Consider the following 15252-nt stretch of genomic DNA (forward strand, 5'->3'; position numbering starts at 1 on the left):
CGATAAATGCAGAGAAGCATTTGACAAAATACAACAACCATTCGTGAAAAAAACTCTCAACAAAGTAGGTTTAGAGGGAATATAACTCAACATAATAAAGGCCATCTATGAAAAACCCACAGCTAACATCATACTCAATGGTGAAAAGCTGACAACTTTTCCTCTATAATCAGGAACAAGACAGAGATGGCCACACACCACTTACTTAACCTAGCACTCAAGTCCCAGCCACAGCAATCACATGAGAAATGAAAGGCATTCAAATTGGTAAGGAAGAAGGTATGCTGTCACTGTCTACACAGGACATGATAGAGACACCTGGGTGGCTGAGTTGGTTAAGCGTCCAACTCTTGATATTAGCTCAGGTCTTGATCTCATGGTCATGAGTTCACGCACTGCACTGTGCTCCACAGTGGGTGTGGAGTCTACTCAAAAAAAGAAAGAAAACCTTAACGATTTCACCCAAAAAAAAAAAAATTAAAATAAATGAAGTAAATTTGTAGGATACAAAATATACAGAAATCTGCTGCATTTCTATACACTGATAACAAATTAGCAGAAAGAGAAATTAAGAAAACAATCCCATTTATAACTGCACCAAAAAGAATAAAATACTTAGGAATAAACTTAACCAAGGAGGTAAAAGACCCGTACTCTGAAAACTATACAGCAATGAGAGAGAAACTGAAGACAACAGAAACAACTGGAAAAGTGTACCATGCTTGTGGACTGCAAGAACAAACATCACTGAAATGTCATGTTACCCAAAGCAAATCAACAGATTCAATGCAATCCCTATGAAAATACCACCAGCACTTTTCACAGAACCAGACCAAATAATCCTAAAATTTGTATGGAAGCACAAATGTCCCTGGGTAGCCAAAGCAATCCTGAGAAAGAACAACAAAGCTGCAGGTGTCGCAATCCCAGATTTCTACACATACTACAAAGCCCTTGGCATGTATGGGTGCCCTCGGGCTGGATCCCTTGTCCAGGCACTGACACACGGCTGTGCCGAAGACCAAATCCTGCTCTGCAGAGAACTTCCTTCCAGGTGAAGGACACTCACTCGATAATTTTATGTATATATTTGAGTCTATTACTTTTAGCCACTTTTTCTTGAATTCCCTGTCTTCCTCCTTTCTTTTTTCATTTTGTGGGAGTGTATCTTTCAGTAGTTCTCTCATAAATGATTTCTGGCTGGTAAATTTGATGAGGCATATATATATAATTTTTTTTTAAAGATTTTTTTTAGTTTGGCAGAGTCTAGCAGGCCTGCAAAACCAAAAATTACTCTTCAGGGAAATAAAACAATCCTGTTTTGACTACATATCCACAAAGTCTTGTGTACAATCAGAAATTGCTGGACTTGGTGTGCCTGGCAGGCTAGGTCAGAAGAGCATGCAACTCTTAATCTCAGGGTTCAAGCCCCACCTTGGGTGTAAGGATTACTTAAAAATAAAATCTTTAAAAAAAAAAAAAAGAAGAAGAAAGAAATTACTAGACTTTCGCAAAGAAATAGGAAAATATCACCATAGGGAAAGAATTCAGTTGACAGAAACTGACCAAAAGATGGCTTGGGTATTAGATTTAAAATGCAAAGACATGTCAGTAGTTACCGTGATGAAGTTTAAAGGCTTGATGGAAATTCTGGACTTAGTGGTTGAAGAGATAAATAAAATCTTAAAAAAAAAAATTTCCTTATTTATTTGACAGAGACAGAGCACAGCAGGGGGAGTGGCAAGCAGAGGGAGAGGGAGAAACAGGCTTTCCGCTGAGCGGGGAGCCTGACGTGGGGCTCAATCCCAGGATCCTGGGATCATGACCTGAGCCAAAGGCAGACACTTAACCGACTGAGCCACCCAGGCACCCCAAGATAAGGAAATTTCTTAAAAATAATCTGAATGAGGGCCCATGTAGGGCTCCCTGCTCAGTAGGGAGTCTGCTTCTCCTTCTCCCTCTGCCCCTCTTGCCTTTCCCCCACTGTCTGCACTCACTTGTGCTTATTTGCTCTCTCTCTCAAGTAAATAAAATTCTTTTTAAAAATGACCTGAAGGAAATTTTAGAAGTAATGAAAAATCCAAAGAACTCCAGTACCAAAAAGGAGTGGCAACAAATGAAAGATTTAGTCACGCAAAAAACAGGATTCAGAAAACAGAAGCAGCACCCTCTAAAATAGTTGAGGATATTGGAAACTGACTTTTAAAAGAAAAGAAAACACTAAGTAGCAAATTAGATGGGACTAAAGAGTACAATACAAACCAAGGTAAGGAACTGTCCCATGATGAATCACAAAATCACAAAGGCAGGGGAAGTGTGGCAGAAGCCATAAGCAAGACAGTTGATGGACGCAGAGACGCAGCATCCTATAGAAGTAACAGGAGAGAACAGAGAGATTGCAGAGGATGGACTGGTCAAAGAAAGAAGAGAGGAAAAAATCCCTCTGAATTTAAAGAATAAAGAGAACATTCTACAAATCTCCAGAGAAGATGAAGGAACAATACTCACGTTGGCAGCAGATTTTTCATCAGCAACACTGAACATTAGTGAGCAATGGAGTGATGTCTTCAACATTCGAAGGGAAAATGATTTTGAACCTAAATTTCTATATCAAGTTAAATTAGCATTTAAGCATTAAGCATGGTGAAGGACCTTTTCAGATATGCAAAGCCTCATCAAATTTACCAGCCAGAAATCATTTATGAGAGAATTACTGAAAGATACACTCCCACAAAATGAAAAAAGAAAGGAGGAAGACAGGGAATTCAAGGAAAAGTGGCTAAAAGTAATAGACTCAAAGCATGAAACTGGGGAGGAAACTGGTGATGGCTTGAGCTTTCTATTTGTTAAAGAAGTAAAGGTTACTGAGCCAGAGAAGGTGAAGAACTTAGAGACTCAGGAAGAAGAATCTTCAGCGTAGAAGGAAAAACAAACCCTCGAGGAGGAAGAGGCCTCAGAGCTAGAAGAGGAGGGAGAAGAAGCTTGAGGAGGGGGAGGAAAGAGGCTTGAAGGGGGGGGGGAAGAGGCTTGGGGGGGAAAGAGGCTTGGGAGGGGAAAGAGGCTTGAGGAGGGGGGAAAAGAGGCTTGAGGAGGGGGGAAAAGAGGCTTGAGGAGGGGGGGAAGAGGCTGGGGAGGAAGAGGTGGGGGGGAAGAGGCGGGGGGGAAGAGGCAGGGGGGGAAGAGGTGGGGGGGAAGGGGCGGGGGGAAGAGGCTTGAGGAGGAGGGAGGGAAAGAGGCTTGAGGAGGAGGGAGGGAAAGAGGCTTGAGGAGGAGGGAGGGAAAGAGGCTTGGGTGGGGAAAGAGGCTTGAGAAGGGGAAGAGGCTTGAGAAGGGGAAGAGGCTTGGGGGGGGGAAGAGGCTTGGGGGGGGAAGAGGCTTGGGGGGGGAAGAGGCTTGGGGGGGGAAGAGGCTTGGGGGGGAAGAGGCTTGGGGGGGAAGAGGCTGGGGGGGAAGAGGCTGGGGGGGAAGAGGCTGGGGGGGAAGAGGCTTGAGGACGGGGGGGGAAGAGGCTTGAGGACGGGGGGGAAGAGGCTTGAGGACGGGGGGGGGAAGAGGCTTGAGGACAGGGGGAAGAGGCTTGAGGATGGGGGGGAAGAGGCTTGAGGACGGGGGGAGGGAAGAGGCTTGAGGACGGGGGGAGGGAAGAGGCTTGAGGACGGGGCGGGGGAAGAGGCTTGAGGACGGGGGGCAAAGAGGCTTGAGGACGGGGGGGGGAGAAGAGGCTTGAGGACGGGGGGGGGGAGAAGAGGCTTGAGGACGGGGCGGGGGGGGAAGAGGCTTGAGGACGGGGGGGGAGAGGCTTGAGGACGGGGGGGTGGGGGAAGAGGCTTGAGGACCAGGGTGGGGGGAAGGGAGGCTTGTGGAGGATGGGGGGGAGAGAGGCTTGAGGAGGACGGGGAGGAGGAAGAGAGGCTTGAGGAGGACGGGGAGGAGGAAGAGAGGCTTGAGGAGGACCGGGAGGAGGAAGAGAGGCTTGAGGAGGATGGGGAGGAGGAAGAGAGGCTTAAGGAGGACGGGGTGAAGAGAGGCTTGAGGAGGACGGGGGGAAGAGAGGCTTGAGGAGGATGGGGGGAAGAGAGGCTTGAGGAGGATGGGAGGCAAGGGAAGAGGCTTGAGGAGGACGGGGGGCAAGAGAAGATGCTTGAGGAGGACGGGGGGCAAGAGAAGATGCTTGAGGAGGACGGGGGGCAAGGGAAGAGGCTTGAGGAGGATGGGGGGCAAGGGAAGAGGCTTGAGGACGGGGGGAGAAGAGGCTTGAGGACGGGGGGGGGGGGAGAAGAGGCTTGAGGATGGGCGGGGAGAAGAGGCTTGAGGATGGGAAGGGGGGGAAGAGGCTTGAGGACGGGGGGGGGCGGGGGAAGAGGCTTGAGGACCAGGGTGGGGGGAAGGGAGGCTTGAGGAGGATGGGGGGGAGAGAGGCTTGAGGAGGACGGGGAGGAGGAAGAGAGGCTTGAGGAGGACGGGGAGGAGGAAGAGAGGCTTGAGGAGGACGGGGAGGAGGAAGAGAGGCTTGAAGAGGACGGGGGGAAGAGAGGCTTGAGGAGGACGGGGGGGAAGAGAGGCTTGAGGAGGACGGGGGGAAGAGAGGCTTGAGGAGGATGGGAGGCAAGGGAAGAGGCTGGAGGAGGACGGGGGGCAAGGGAAGAGGCTTGAGGAGGATGGGGGGCAAGGGAAGAGGCTTGAGGATGGGGCAGAGAGGGAAGAGGCTTGTGGGGGGGGGAGGTATTTACCATGGTAAATACAATGCATGGAGTTGAGGAAATAACCAAAAAGGCCTGTAGTTATGTGGCTTGGGACTCTGAGAAGAAAAACTGGTGAAACATTGGATGGAACAAAAACCTCAGAATAAAGAAGAAACAGCTATGCTCATAAATCAAGGAGTTGGGACAGTCCGTCTGACCTTGTGCTTGGCCTCTCCCTCAAAGTCACTAGAGATAAGTTCTGGTAAGCAGAAAAGGCATTTATGTACAAATCTGAGTACTCCGTCAGGAATCCCACACTTTTACGAAAAACAGACACAAAACTCTGCAAACAGAGGAGCCAACATCTAAAGAAACAGACAAAATAAGAAACAGAAGAAAACTTTAGAAGTATAACTAATAACTTCAGAGAGATACAAGAGGAGATTAGAAATATTAAAAATTATCATCCAGAAGCCTTGGAAATGAAGAACCCAATAGATGCTCTGAATAGAAGAGACACACTTGAAGAGACAAGGGACAATCCAGATCAACTTGAAGAATTCTCCAAGGACACAATGCAAATTGTATCCAAGCAGATAATAAAGATCAAGAGACAGAGGACAGATCCAGGGGCTCCAACACCCATTTGACAGGAATTCCAGAAAAAGATATTAAAGGGAATGGAGCAGAGGAAATAATTAAGGAAATGATTGAAGGAAACTTTCCAGAGCTCAAGAAAGATTCAAGTCTTGAGACTGTTGGTGCTTACCAAGTACCTAGTAAGATTGATGAAAAGAGACTTACTCCTAGAAAGTTAGGAATGCCAAGGATAAAAAATCATGAAGTCTTCCAGAAAGAGAAGAGGGAGAACCTACGGAGGAACAAGATCAGATGGACAGCAGATTCACCACTGGATACTTTGGATGCTAGAAGTAAATGGGGCAGGATCATAAAAATTCTGCAGGGAAAAGGCTTTTTTTTTTTTTTTTAAGATTTTATTTATTTATTTGACAGGGAGAGAGACAGCCAGCGAGAGAGGGAACACAAGCAGGGGGAGTGGGAGAGGAAGAAGTGGGCTCCCAGCAGAGCAGGGAGCCTGATGTGGGGCTCGATCCCAGGACCCTGGGATCACGCCCTAGGCCGAAGGCAGATGGAGGCAGATGGAGGACTGAGCCACCCAGGCGCCCCAGGGAAAAGGCTTTAAACCTAGATTGCTACATCCAGCCAAAGTGGCATTTTATTTTGAAGGCAAAACGACATTTTTTGATATCAGAGAATTCAGTTTATTTCTTGCATACCCCCTTTGAAAGAATTACTCGAAGATATACTTTAGCAATCTAGGGTGACTATAAACACATACACACAATATAGATTATCTTCCTCCCACAGCAAAAAAATCAACAAGGAAAACAGTAAAATAAAATGCCACATTTCTACCCAGGAAGATGAACAGCTAACGGTGTACTTGGGGAATAGAGGAAAGGAAGGCTACAGATACTAGCTAGATGTTGGTAAAGTTAAAGGGTGCGTTAAAATTAATGTTAATCTTTGTAGCTTGTGTAGGAATATACTTTCTAAACTACTAGGGATCACTTCTAGGCCTTCTGGCTGAAGATCAAGTGTAAACTACTAGGGGGAGGGAGGGAATCGGTCAATATAACCATACACAGGAAGAGGTGGGGTGAAAGTAACACAAAAACACAGGAAAAAAGATGGCAGGAGAAGTTAAAAAGAAAAAGGCAAAAGTTGAACTCTTATCAAGAGAAGGGTAATTTTATAATTTATACTGATACGAATCTTGACTCTCTATATTAAACCTTTTCCTTCAAAAAAAAAAAAAGATACTAGAAAGCTATAGTAATCAAAACAGTATAGTACAAAAAGAGACACATAGGTCAAAAGAACAGAATAGAGAGCCCAGAAATAAACCCACACTTATAGGGTCAATTACTCCACAACAAAGAAGGCAGCCATATGCAATGAAAAGACAGTCTCTTCTATAAATGGTGCTGGGAAAACTGGACAGCTACATGCAAAAGAAAGAAACTGGGCTACTTTCTTTCACCATACACAAAACTCAAAATGGACTGAAAACCTAAATGTGAGATCTGAAACCATAAAACTGCTAGAAGAAAACACAGGCAGTAAGCCCTTTGACACTGGCCTAGCAACGGTTTTCTAGATACGTCTCCTAAAGCAAGGGAAACAAAAGCAAAAATAAACTATTGGGACTACACTAAAATAAAAAGCTTTTGCACAGTGAAGGAAACCATCAACAAAATAAAAAGACAACCTATGGAATGGGAGAGGATATTTACAAATGATGTATCTGATAAGGGGCTAATATTCAAAATATATAAAGAACGTCTATAACTCAACACCAAAAAAACAAAACACTCCAATTAAAAAATGGGCAGGTGACCTGAACAGACGTTTTTCCAAAGAAGACATCCAGATGGCCAAGAGAAACATGAATTTTGGCATGAGGACAAACGTCAATGGTCTATGTCACATTAAGAAGCTATGCTAGTTAAGGCAAACAGCAACAGAGCAGTCAAAGCAGGGAGTGGGTTTAGAGTTGTCAGACTACTGTATCTTAAAGAGAGACCAAGGTTCTTCATGAAGGCGGTTTAACTTTTGAGCTCCACACTGCATCATTTCAACATTATCCAATGACCTATCTTCAAGTCCTCCCCTGTCCTGGCTGCTTGGAATTTCTGAAATTTCTTTGCTGGGATTTCTCCTATACTAGCAGACAGGCAGTGACAGCTTCCCAGCACTTTACAGTAGAAGAACTGGACTAAAAACCTGCTGGATGGAGGAGGTTTGTTTCAAAGAAAAGGAGGGACACGGAAAAGAACACACGTATGCTATACCTGCATCACCTCAGGCCATGAAGGCCCAATGTCCCCATCTGGACAGCTGGCAGCAGCGCTCCCTCCACCCCCAGGAGTGCCGTTGGCCCATGACGTTGTATTAAAGACAAAACAGGGCCAGTCAAGGAACCAAGAAACTCTTGTCCTAGCCCCGTCCTGACACCATCTAGCTGTGCAATCATGAACAAATCCACTCGCCCTCTCCGGGTCTCCTTTCTATATATACAGTGAGCATGGGAGCCAAAGGTCTCTGAAGGCCCTTCTAGCTCCATCACTGGGAGACTGAGACCCACCCAAAGTGGGGCTATGGCCTCCCGTTTGCATTCCATGCATCTCCTGGCAGAAGTTCTCAGGTCACTAACACGAGCCTCCTCTGCCTGCCCAGGAGCCCCTCGCCTGGCTTAAAGCACGGAGCCCTGCAAGGGAGCCTGTTGTCCTCCAAAGTCAGACGCCGCAGGGCGATGCCACATCAGTGAGGGGTGACCCTCTGTTACCAGTGCAGGAAGAAATCCTAGCTAGTTAGCAGGAGAATTAAATGCCATATGTAGGGCCCAAAACATGTTAATACTATTGTAAAGAAGCATGTCCAACAGCAAATGCCCCACACACCAGACCCCCAACTACACAATTACAATTGCAATTTGCATCTTTAAAATTCACTGTAAAGCATATATGTGGCACCCAAATGCTGGTCCACACAGAAATGCCTTTCTCGGAAAAAGAAAATTCTATCACAACAGTTTCTACATCTTTGGGAGACTGACTGACTGACATTTAATTCCAAAAGCTGAGAATCTCTCCTGCGGTTAAATACCATCCTATGGGAGAGACAAACACTGAGCCCAGAGCATTCACAGGACTGTTAAGAGGGTGCCGGAGGCAGGCAAATGGGTCCACCATTCCCATGGTCAGTGTCATCTCAACGTGGTATGGAGGGGTGGCGTGGGGGGTGGTACATGGGGCCTGGGGGTTGCAGCGGGGCTGGGACTGACCCAAAGCCCTCAGCAGGCAAGAAGCCAGTGGGGCAAAACCTAGGCAGCCCTTAGTTTCCCCTCCTCCTGGGTCAGGACGCTCCTGCAGTCTCTAACCTGGGACCTGGTGCCTGTACTTCTTATCAGTGTCTGTAATGCATGGTCTGTAGCCTTTCTCATTAGCCTACCTCGGTCGACCTTTGGTTCATGAGAAAATACTTTGTTCTCTAAACTGCAACTTCTTTTTCACAATGAAGGGAATGATAGGATGACAGGTGGTGGCCCCGTGGCTGCACCTGATCTGCTGACCCAGGAGGCCCCACTGGGTGAGAGGACAATGGGCAACTCACCCCCCTGGCCTGTCACTCCCAGGAGCTGCCACCCATTATAAGAATCAGTATATGGGGCAAGAGTAAACCAGGTTTTCATCTGGGAAATAGGAACATTCCAGCACTCCTCTGGTGCTAAAATAACACAGGAACCTAGAGAACCAAGTCACTACCCATACACTGCCAATTACTGAGCTCAGGCTGAGTAAAGGTAATCCTTTCAAAGAGCGGCCTGTGTGTTGCAGGCACTGCCCAGGTGTACTTACTTGTGCCCTATGAGGCCGCAGTCTGCCCTGGCGCTCGGCCCCTGCCCAGCCCACCATTTCCTGGCAAATCGCAGGGCCTCTCCTTTCCTTTTAGGGCTTTAGAAACCATCAAATATCAGTCTCATTTACCAAAGACATTTCTAAAGGGTGTCCTCCTTTCTTTCCTGGGCAGTAATAAGGACAGTAACTAGGACTTCCCTGGAGAGATGGCACAGTGTGATTCTGGACTACAAGGGCTCTGAAGATGGCCAGGCTTGGAGGAAAATCCCACGTCACCTGCATATCCCAGTTGTGTGACAATGGACAAGGGACTTCAGCTCTGAAATGTGAGGTTTTCCAGCAGTAAACTGAGGACATTCCACCCTGCACCCCGACTCATAAAGTGTTACTACAAGGGAAATACTCTATCGTCTGCTCTTCTTGGAACACAATATTATACTTCCATTACATGGATTCACTCCAAGGCGAAAGCACGTTGCTTCTGGAGTGACAAAGGTAATATTTTCAGCACCCTTTCGCTGGGTCTCACTAGTAGCAGGTACTTGAGGCACAGAATATGGGTTTCCCCCTGGAATTACCTGCAGCTCCTGCTGTGAGGTCAATGGCAGCTTGGATAGCAGGACTGGACTTCATGTTCGCCCACTCCTCTGCTGGTCTCTATGGAAGGCAAGTCTTTGGAGCTTATGATGGGTGTCTCATATCCCTGAAAGGAAACAAGAGCTCACCATCAGTGAGGCCTCTGCTGCCTCCCTTTTCCTAGAACTGCTGCCTAGTTACTGGAACCTCGACTTTTGGGAGCTGGGAGATCAGTTCTACATTTCTCCAAAAAAAGGCGGTCAAGGTGTCAGTGCAGCTTAGCGACTGGCCTCCCCTTCTCCCCGCCCACCATCTCCCCATAAAAAACTCACAAGTCAAAAACCTTCAATGAGTATCAAAGCTACAGCCACTTGTAGGAGACACTTCAACCGACCTTTCTGAAAAACTTACAAATGAATGCCGAATACCACAGAAAACCAAGTCATATCAAACTAGTTTTTCAGAGGCCTAAGTCTAACTATCAGTCAACTGGGCTCAGTTCTAAATTCAGACAGCAGCCTGGGTTGAGTCCTAAGAGGAGGTCACGAAACAGTAGGTCTGGAAAGGAATGGATTAGGCGCTCTGCAAAGTGACACATGTGTGGGTCTGAATGCCTGCTCTGCCACCAGCAGGGTGGGCCCTCGGGCCCCTAATGCTGGGGGTGCCCACATATAAAAGGTGAATAATAAAAGTATTACCATAATACAAAGGCAATCACAAATAGCCATGTGGGACAGATATTCTTAAAACTATAGAGTACAGCACCAAACATTAGTAATTGTCATCAAAGCCCTCTCCAGACCTCAACCATAACCGTGTACACAGAACACCTGGGGACCTTGTTAAAATACAGATTCTGATGTGCTAGGCCTCAGGTGGGACCAGAAACCCTGCCAGTCAGGACAAGCTCCAAGATGAGGCCGATAATGACTGGCCACCAATCACATTTTGAGAAGTAACACCTGGTCCACTGTGTCCTAAATTTGGTAACAATCACTGGGGCACCTGTTAAATAGTCAAATAACCTGGCCTCTCTCCTAGTGATCTTGATTCAGCATGTTTGGGCTAGAGCCTAAAAAGTTTGGGAAAACTACAGTCTACTCCTCTACCTTTAGAAAAAAAAAAAATCAACTATTGTGGAGGAATCGACTTTGTAAATATGGATTTTAAAAAAGGAAAGGTGGTTCATTAACACAAAATATCAAGATAACCAATTCAGCAACCAATTCTGTGTGGTTTTCAATCTACGTTAAGTGACTTATCCGTGAATAACAAGGAACCGTTTTTATTCATCACACTAAAGACCTTTGTGCCCCAACTCAGGCCACCTCTCAGGGTGGTGGGCCAGCTGGATCATTAACGAATGCCAACGTCCACCCAAACGTCAGCAGAAAATAATTTTATCCACTAAGAAGCTTTTTAACCCCTTGACACATGTTGCAAATGACCAGACACCAAGAATCTTGCTTTCTTTACAAAAAACTGTAAAACCAGCAACCACAACAGCACTGTACTGGACTTGAAAAGCAACTAAGTTAAACAGACAAGACATGGATTTTATGTTACTTATAGGACTGGAGAGGCAGTATCAATAACTACAGTTGATAACGTCAGGCCATCCAGTAACTAGAGAAGGATACGAGGATCCTAATCCAATCTCCTTTTCCAGATGGAAAACTGAGGCCAGAAGGCACGAGCTTTTCCAAGGTCATACAAGTAGTCAGTGGATTCAACTAAAGTCTTGCCTTTTGCATCTGTGCCTACCAACCAATACTTAATTCCAGAGTATTCCAACCTGACCAAGAAGAAAAGCAAGAAACAAACACCCAACCCTGCCTTCTAAAGGAAAAATGGAGGCAAGTGGGGAGAGTCACATGGGGCCCAACCAATGTGGCTTCTCCACCCATTCTTTCGGTGCGGACATTTCTTTGTTTATAAGAAAGGCATAGGTCCTACTGTGTCATGGGTGTGAATTTAACCCCTTCAGGTAAACCAAATTTAAACACCTCAAATCCCACAAGTAACGACTCATACAATTATTAGGATACTAAACGGTGACGGGAACTAACAGATTAACTCAGAACGTGTGGGCAACCGATTCAAATTACTGTGTCGCTTAAGAAGGCGACTTCCAGACGTCTTGAAAAACACACATAGCTTGGGGGAGGCAAGACTGGTCAGGAGTTAAAACTCATTCCTGAGCCAGTTGAAAAACTGAATCCTGTTAGTGTCCCTTTACCCCTCTTGCAAGTACACGTGGGTCCGACTCCAGGAGAGACAGACAACATCGCAACCACAGAGCCTTCTGTTCCCTGGAGAAATTAATCTCTCGCCTGGGAGAACGCTCTGAGGCTTCTCCACCAGGTAGCACGAACTGCAGGAAGATTCCAGCTTCAGGCTAAAGCTGGCGCGGCCGGCGGCCGCCCTCCCGCCCGTCGATGACTAGCGCCGGGACGCACACGGCGCTGCGATGCCCGTCTGGCCGCTGAGACGCCGGCCTGGCGCTCCTGCTCGGGGCTCCAGAGCCTGCTGGGCGCAGGGGCCGCCCAGGGAGACCGCTTCCAACTTTCTCCTCCTGGCTTTAACGTTCTCTGCCTCTATCCCAACAACCTGCAAGAGTCTCCCATTCATACACGCCCCCGCCCCGGGCCCGGGCACCGGCGAGGCCTGATGACACTCCGAGGGGGCAAAGAGGACAACCTTCCCGGCAGGTGAACACCACGGGGAGGAGGCCGCGGAGCCCGCGAGTCTCCGGCGAGTCCCGGCCGGCGGCGCCCGCAGCTCCCTGGGCACGTGTACGGCGCGCCGGGCCGCGGACCCCAGAACCCCGCCCGCCTGCCCGGGAAGGTCGCGCCGCTTCGGCGCGTAGGCCCGCTCGCGCCCCTCTCCTTCCCCCCGCGCGGGCTCCCTGCAGCCCGGAGCGCCGGCCGGGGCTGCGCTCACCGCCGCGCCAGCTGGCCGCACGTCCTGCTCGGGCTCCGCCGCGGGCTCTCGGCTCTGCCTCCGCGGCCTGGGCGGCCGCTTTACACCCACGTCGACCGCCGGCCGGCCCTCCGCCCCGCCCTCCCGCGCGGGAGCGCAAAGGGCGGCGGCCCCAGGGGCCCCGGAGCACCCCTGCGGCGGGGGGCGGGCTGCGCGGGGCTGGCGCCGGGAAAGCGGAAGTCCGCGGCGGAGGCGGCGCGCTCGGGGCGGCGCGGGCCGCGGGACCCCCGGCCCGGGAGCCGGGCAGCTGGAGGAGCTGGAGGGCAGGGAGCCCGGGCCTCCGGGCTGCTTCCCTTCTTCCAGGTTCCCGGAGGGCCCCTGAGAGGCTCGACCCCGGTTAGAACTCAGGGCGGGGACTGGAGGTGTCAGGAGGACCCGCTGAAGTCGTTAGGCCGATTAACCTTGCTGGGACTCAAGGCCTCAATTTTAAATTATATTTGAGTACAAAAGTACTGGAAACGTAGTGATGAAAAATACATTTCGCTTATTGCCTGAAAAAACCCCACAAAACAAACATTCCCCGTTCTGCCTATTGCAGGGAAACCCACCCTCACCTACGACATTCGAGGTTACACTCACCGAAGAAAACTGGTGGTAAATCTGGCTTCTCTGATCTTTTAGCTCCTAATGAGTTACAGGCTATTTCTATGGCCCTCTTGGCATTTTTATTAAAAAGCACTATTCAAAGAATCTTGTATAGCGGGAGTAAAGGAATTTTCTCTAGTTCCCGAAGACAAAGAGGTTAACAGCTACTCAATTGGAAAGATCTTAGTCCATTATTACTGACAGCTGCTCAACGTACTCAGTCATGGCCTTCGGATTTCTTTGGTTCAGTCTTCATGCATTTATTTTCATTTTCTACACTGTATTTTCTTCCTTAAACCATGCTATTTTTTCCTTTTACAATTTGTTTTTGCCCTGTTTGATTGTGGTGTTGGACTACCGACAATGTCACTTAAGTGATGGGGGGAGGGGGAGATGTAAATATTCCACGTGACTTTCGTTAGTGCTGAAGGTGGCTGCACAACTGAATAGACCTCCCTGAGGTAGGAGGTACTCTGAAGGCATCAGAGCTCCTGATAATTGGGGGCACTCATCCAAACAGCACAAAACCGTCTTTTCACAGAATTAGCACTTCAGGGGCGCCTGGGTGGCTCAGTTGGTTAAGTATCTGCCTTTGGCCCAGGTCATGATCCCAGGGTCCGGGGATGGAATCCCCCTGGGGGGGGGGGGGGGGAGGCTGCTCAGCAGGGAGTCTGCTTCTCCCTCGACCTCCCGCCCTCCTGCTTGCTCTTGCTCTCACCCTCGCTCTTGCTCTCTCGCTCTCTCAGATAAATAAATAAAATCTTTTTTAAAAATTAAAAAAAAAAAAGAATCAGCACTTTAGAAGTCAAGTTTCTGAAGCTTCATTACAGAAACACGCCAGGGAGTTTGAAATACTTGCCCAAAGTGACCTATGACCTGACTGGTGGGAAGCAGGACTCAGGAGCAGAACCTACCATTAAAACATCCTAGCGGACGGAAGGACTTTCAATATCCCCTGGTCCAGTGGCTTCAGCAAGCTGGAAAAATGAGGCTCAAAGAAAAACCTCGTTAAGAACAGATCCAGACTACGGTTACAGACTGAGAAGAGCACTGGGGTGGGCGCCAGGATGCTTGTGTAAAAATCTGGGTGACCTTTAGTGAGTCATTTAACCTTTTCAAACCCCAGCCTTCACGTAAGTGCAGCACAGCCTCTGATGTCCGTGATCCTGCTGGGGCAATCCGCCACGTGTGCCGCTGCTGCTCGGGCTCCGGCTGGTGCCATCCACCACCCGGAGGGCAGGCGCTACTCCCCTTCACTGTTGTTCACTGTTGTTGCCCTCGCTGAGCGGCCAGCCCCCCTCGTTCTTTGTGTTGTCTCCCTTGAGCCCCTTCTTCTACTCGCGCCACTCCTATTACATTTCTTCTCTCCCTCACCTCTCTTCAACAACCTTAGCCTCAGTTTATTTGTAGACTCAGAAACAACCAGGAAATATTTGTGCAAAATTTTAACCCCTAATTTACAAAGTTACCTTTTTTTGCAAAAACTTTCATCCATTTGCCTCTGTCCTGTTGTCTTGCTTGCTGTATCCTGCTGCCTCGCACCCTGGCGGGCGCCAACGATCCCAGTGAAGGATCGGAGGCTCAGAGAGGCCAAATCACTTGCCCAAAGTTGTATAGGTGCTAATGAAAGAGCTGGAACTCCACAAAGTTCTGTTCAATCCTGAAGTTCATGTCCATAACCTCCCAGAAGCCTTTTTTTTTTTTTTAAAGCAAGAGAGTTACAGGAACCAGTTCTTTCTCCTGAAACACACCTCCCTTCACATTTTATAAATTCACCTTAGCAGCTTAAAAACCCTCACAGGAGTGGCTCTTTCTGTTTTCTTTGCATCAGGAATAGAGAAACAAATATAAGATGTTGAAAAGTTTAACATCTCACAGAAACTCAGAGAACTGATTAGAAAATCACCTGCTTGGCAACCATGCAAACTTTGTTCTAAGGGTAATTCCCCAGGTATCAGATGGCCTGGAGAGCAGGACTTCAGAGT

The 15252-nt window shown here is 48.2% G+C and overlaps 1 protein-coding gene across 2 annotated transcripts in view; it reads right to left on the reverse strand.

Annotated features, from left to right (window-relative positions):
- The window catches only part of SLC25A15 (solute carrier family 25 member 15), a 30452-nt gene extending 16133 nt beyond the window's left edge, over window positions 1-14319 (reverse strand). The window contains exons 1-2 of one of the 2 annotated variants that reach the window (XM_044381785.3): window positions 14182-14319; window positions 9703-9827 (exon numbers count right to left, since the gene is read on the reverse strand). In XM_044381785.3, coding sequence (XP_044237720.1) covers window positions 9703-9757 — 55 coding nt within the window. In that variant the 5' untranslated portion in view covers window positions 9758-9827; window positions 14182-14319. Of the gene's footprint in view, window positions 1-9702; window positions 9828-12643; window positions 12779-14181 lie in introns of those variants that run through there. The other variant, XM_026493189.4, reaches the window with a different exon arrangement.
- Between the last annotated feature and the right edge of the window lie 933 nt (window positions 14320-15252).

The sequence above is a fragment of the Ursus arctos genome, unplaced genomic scaffold (assembly GCF_023065955.2).
Source record: "Ursus arctos isolate Adak ecotype North America unplaced genomic scaffold, UrsArc2.0 scaffold_10, whole genome shotgun sequence".
NCBI classification, from domain to species: domain Eukaryota; kingdom Metazoa; phylum Chordata; class Mammalia; order Carnivora; family Ursidae; genus Ursus; species Ursus arctos.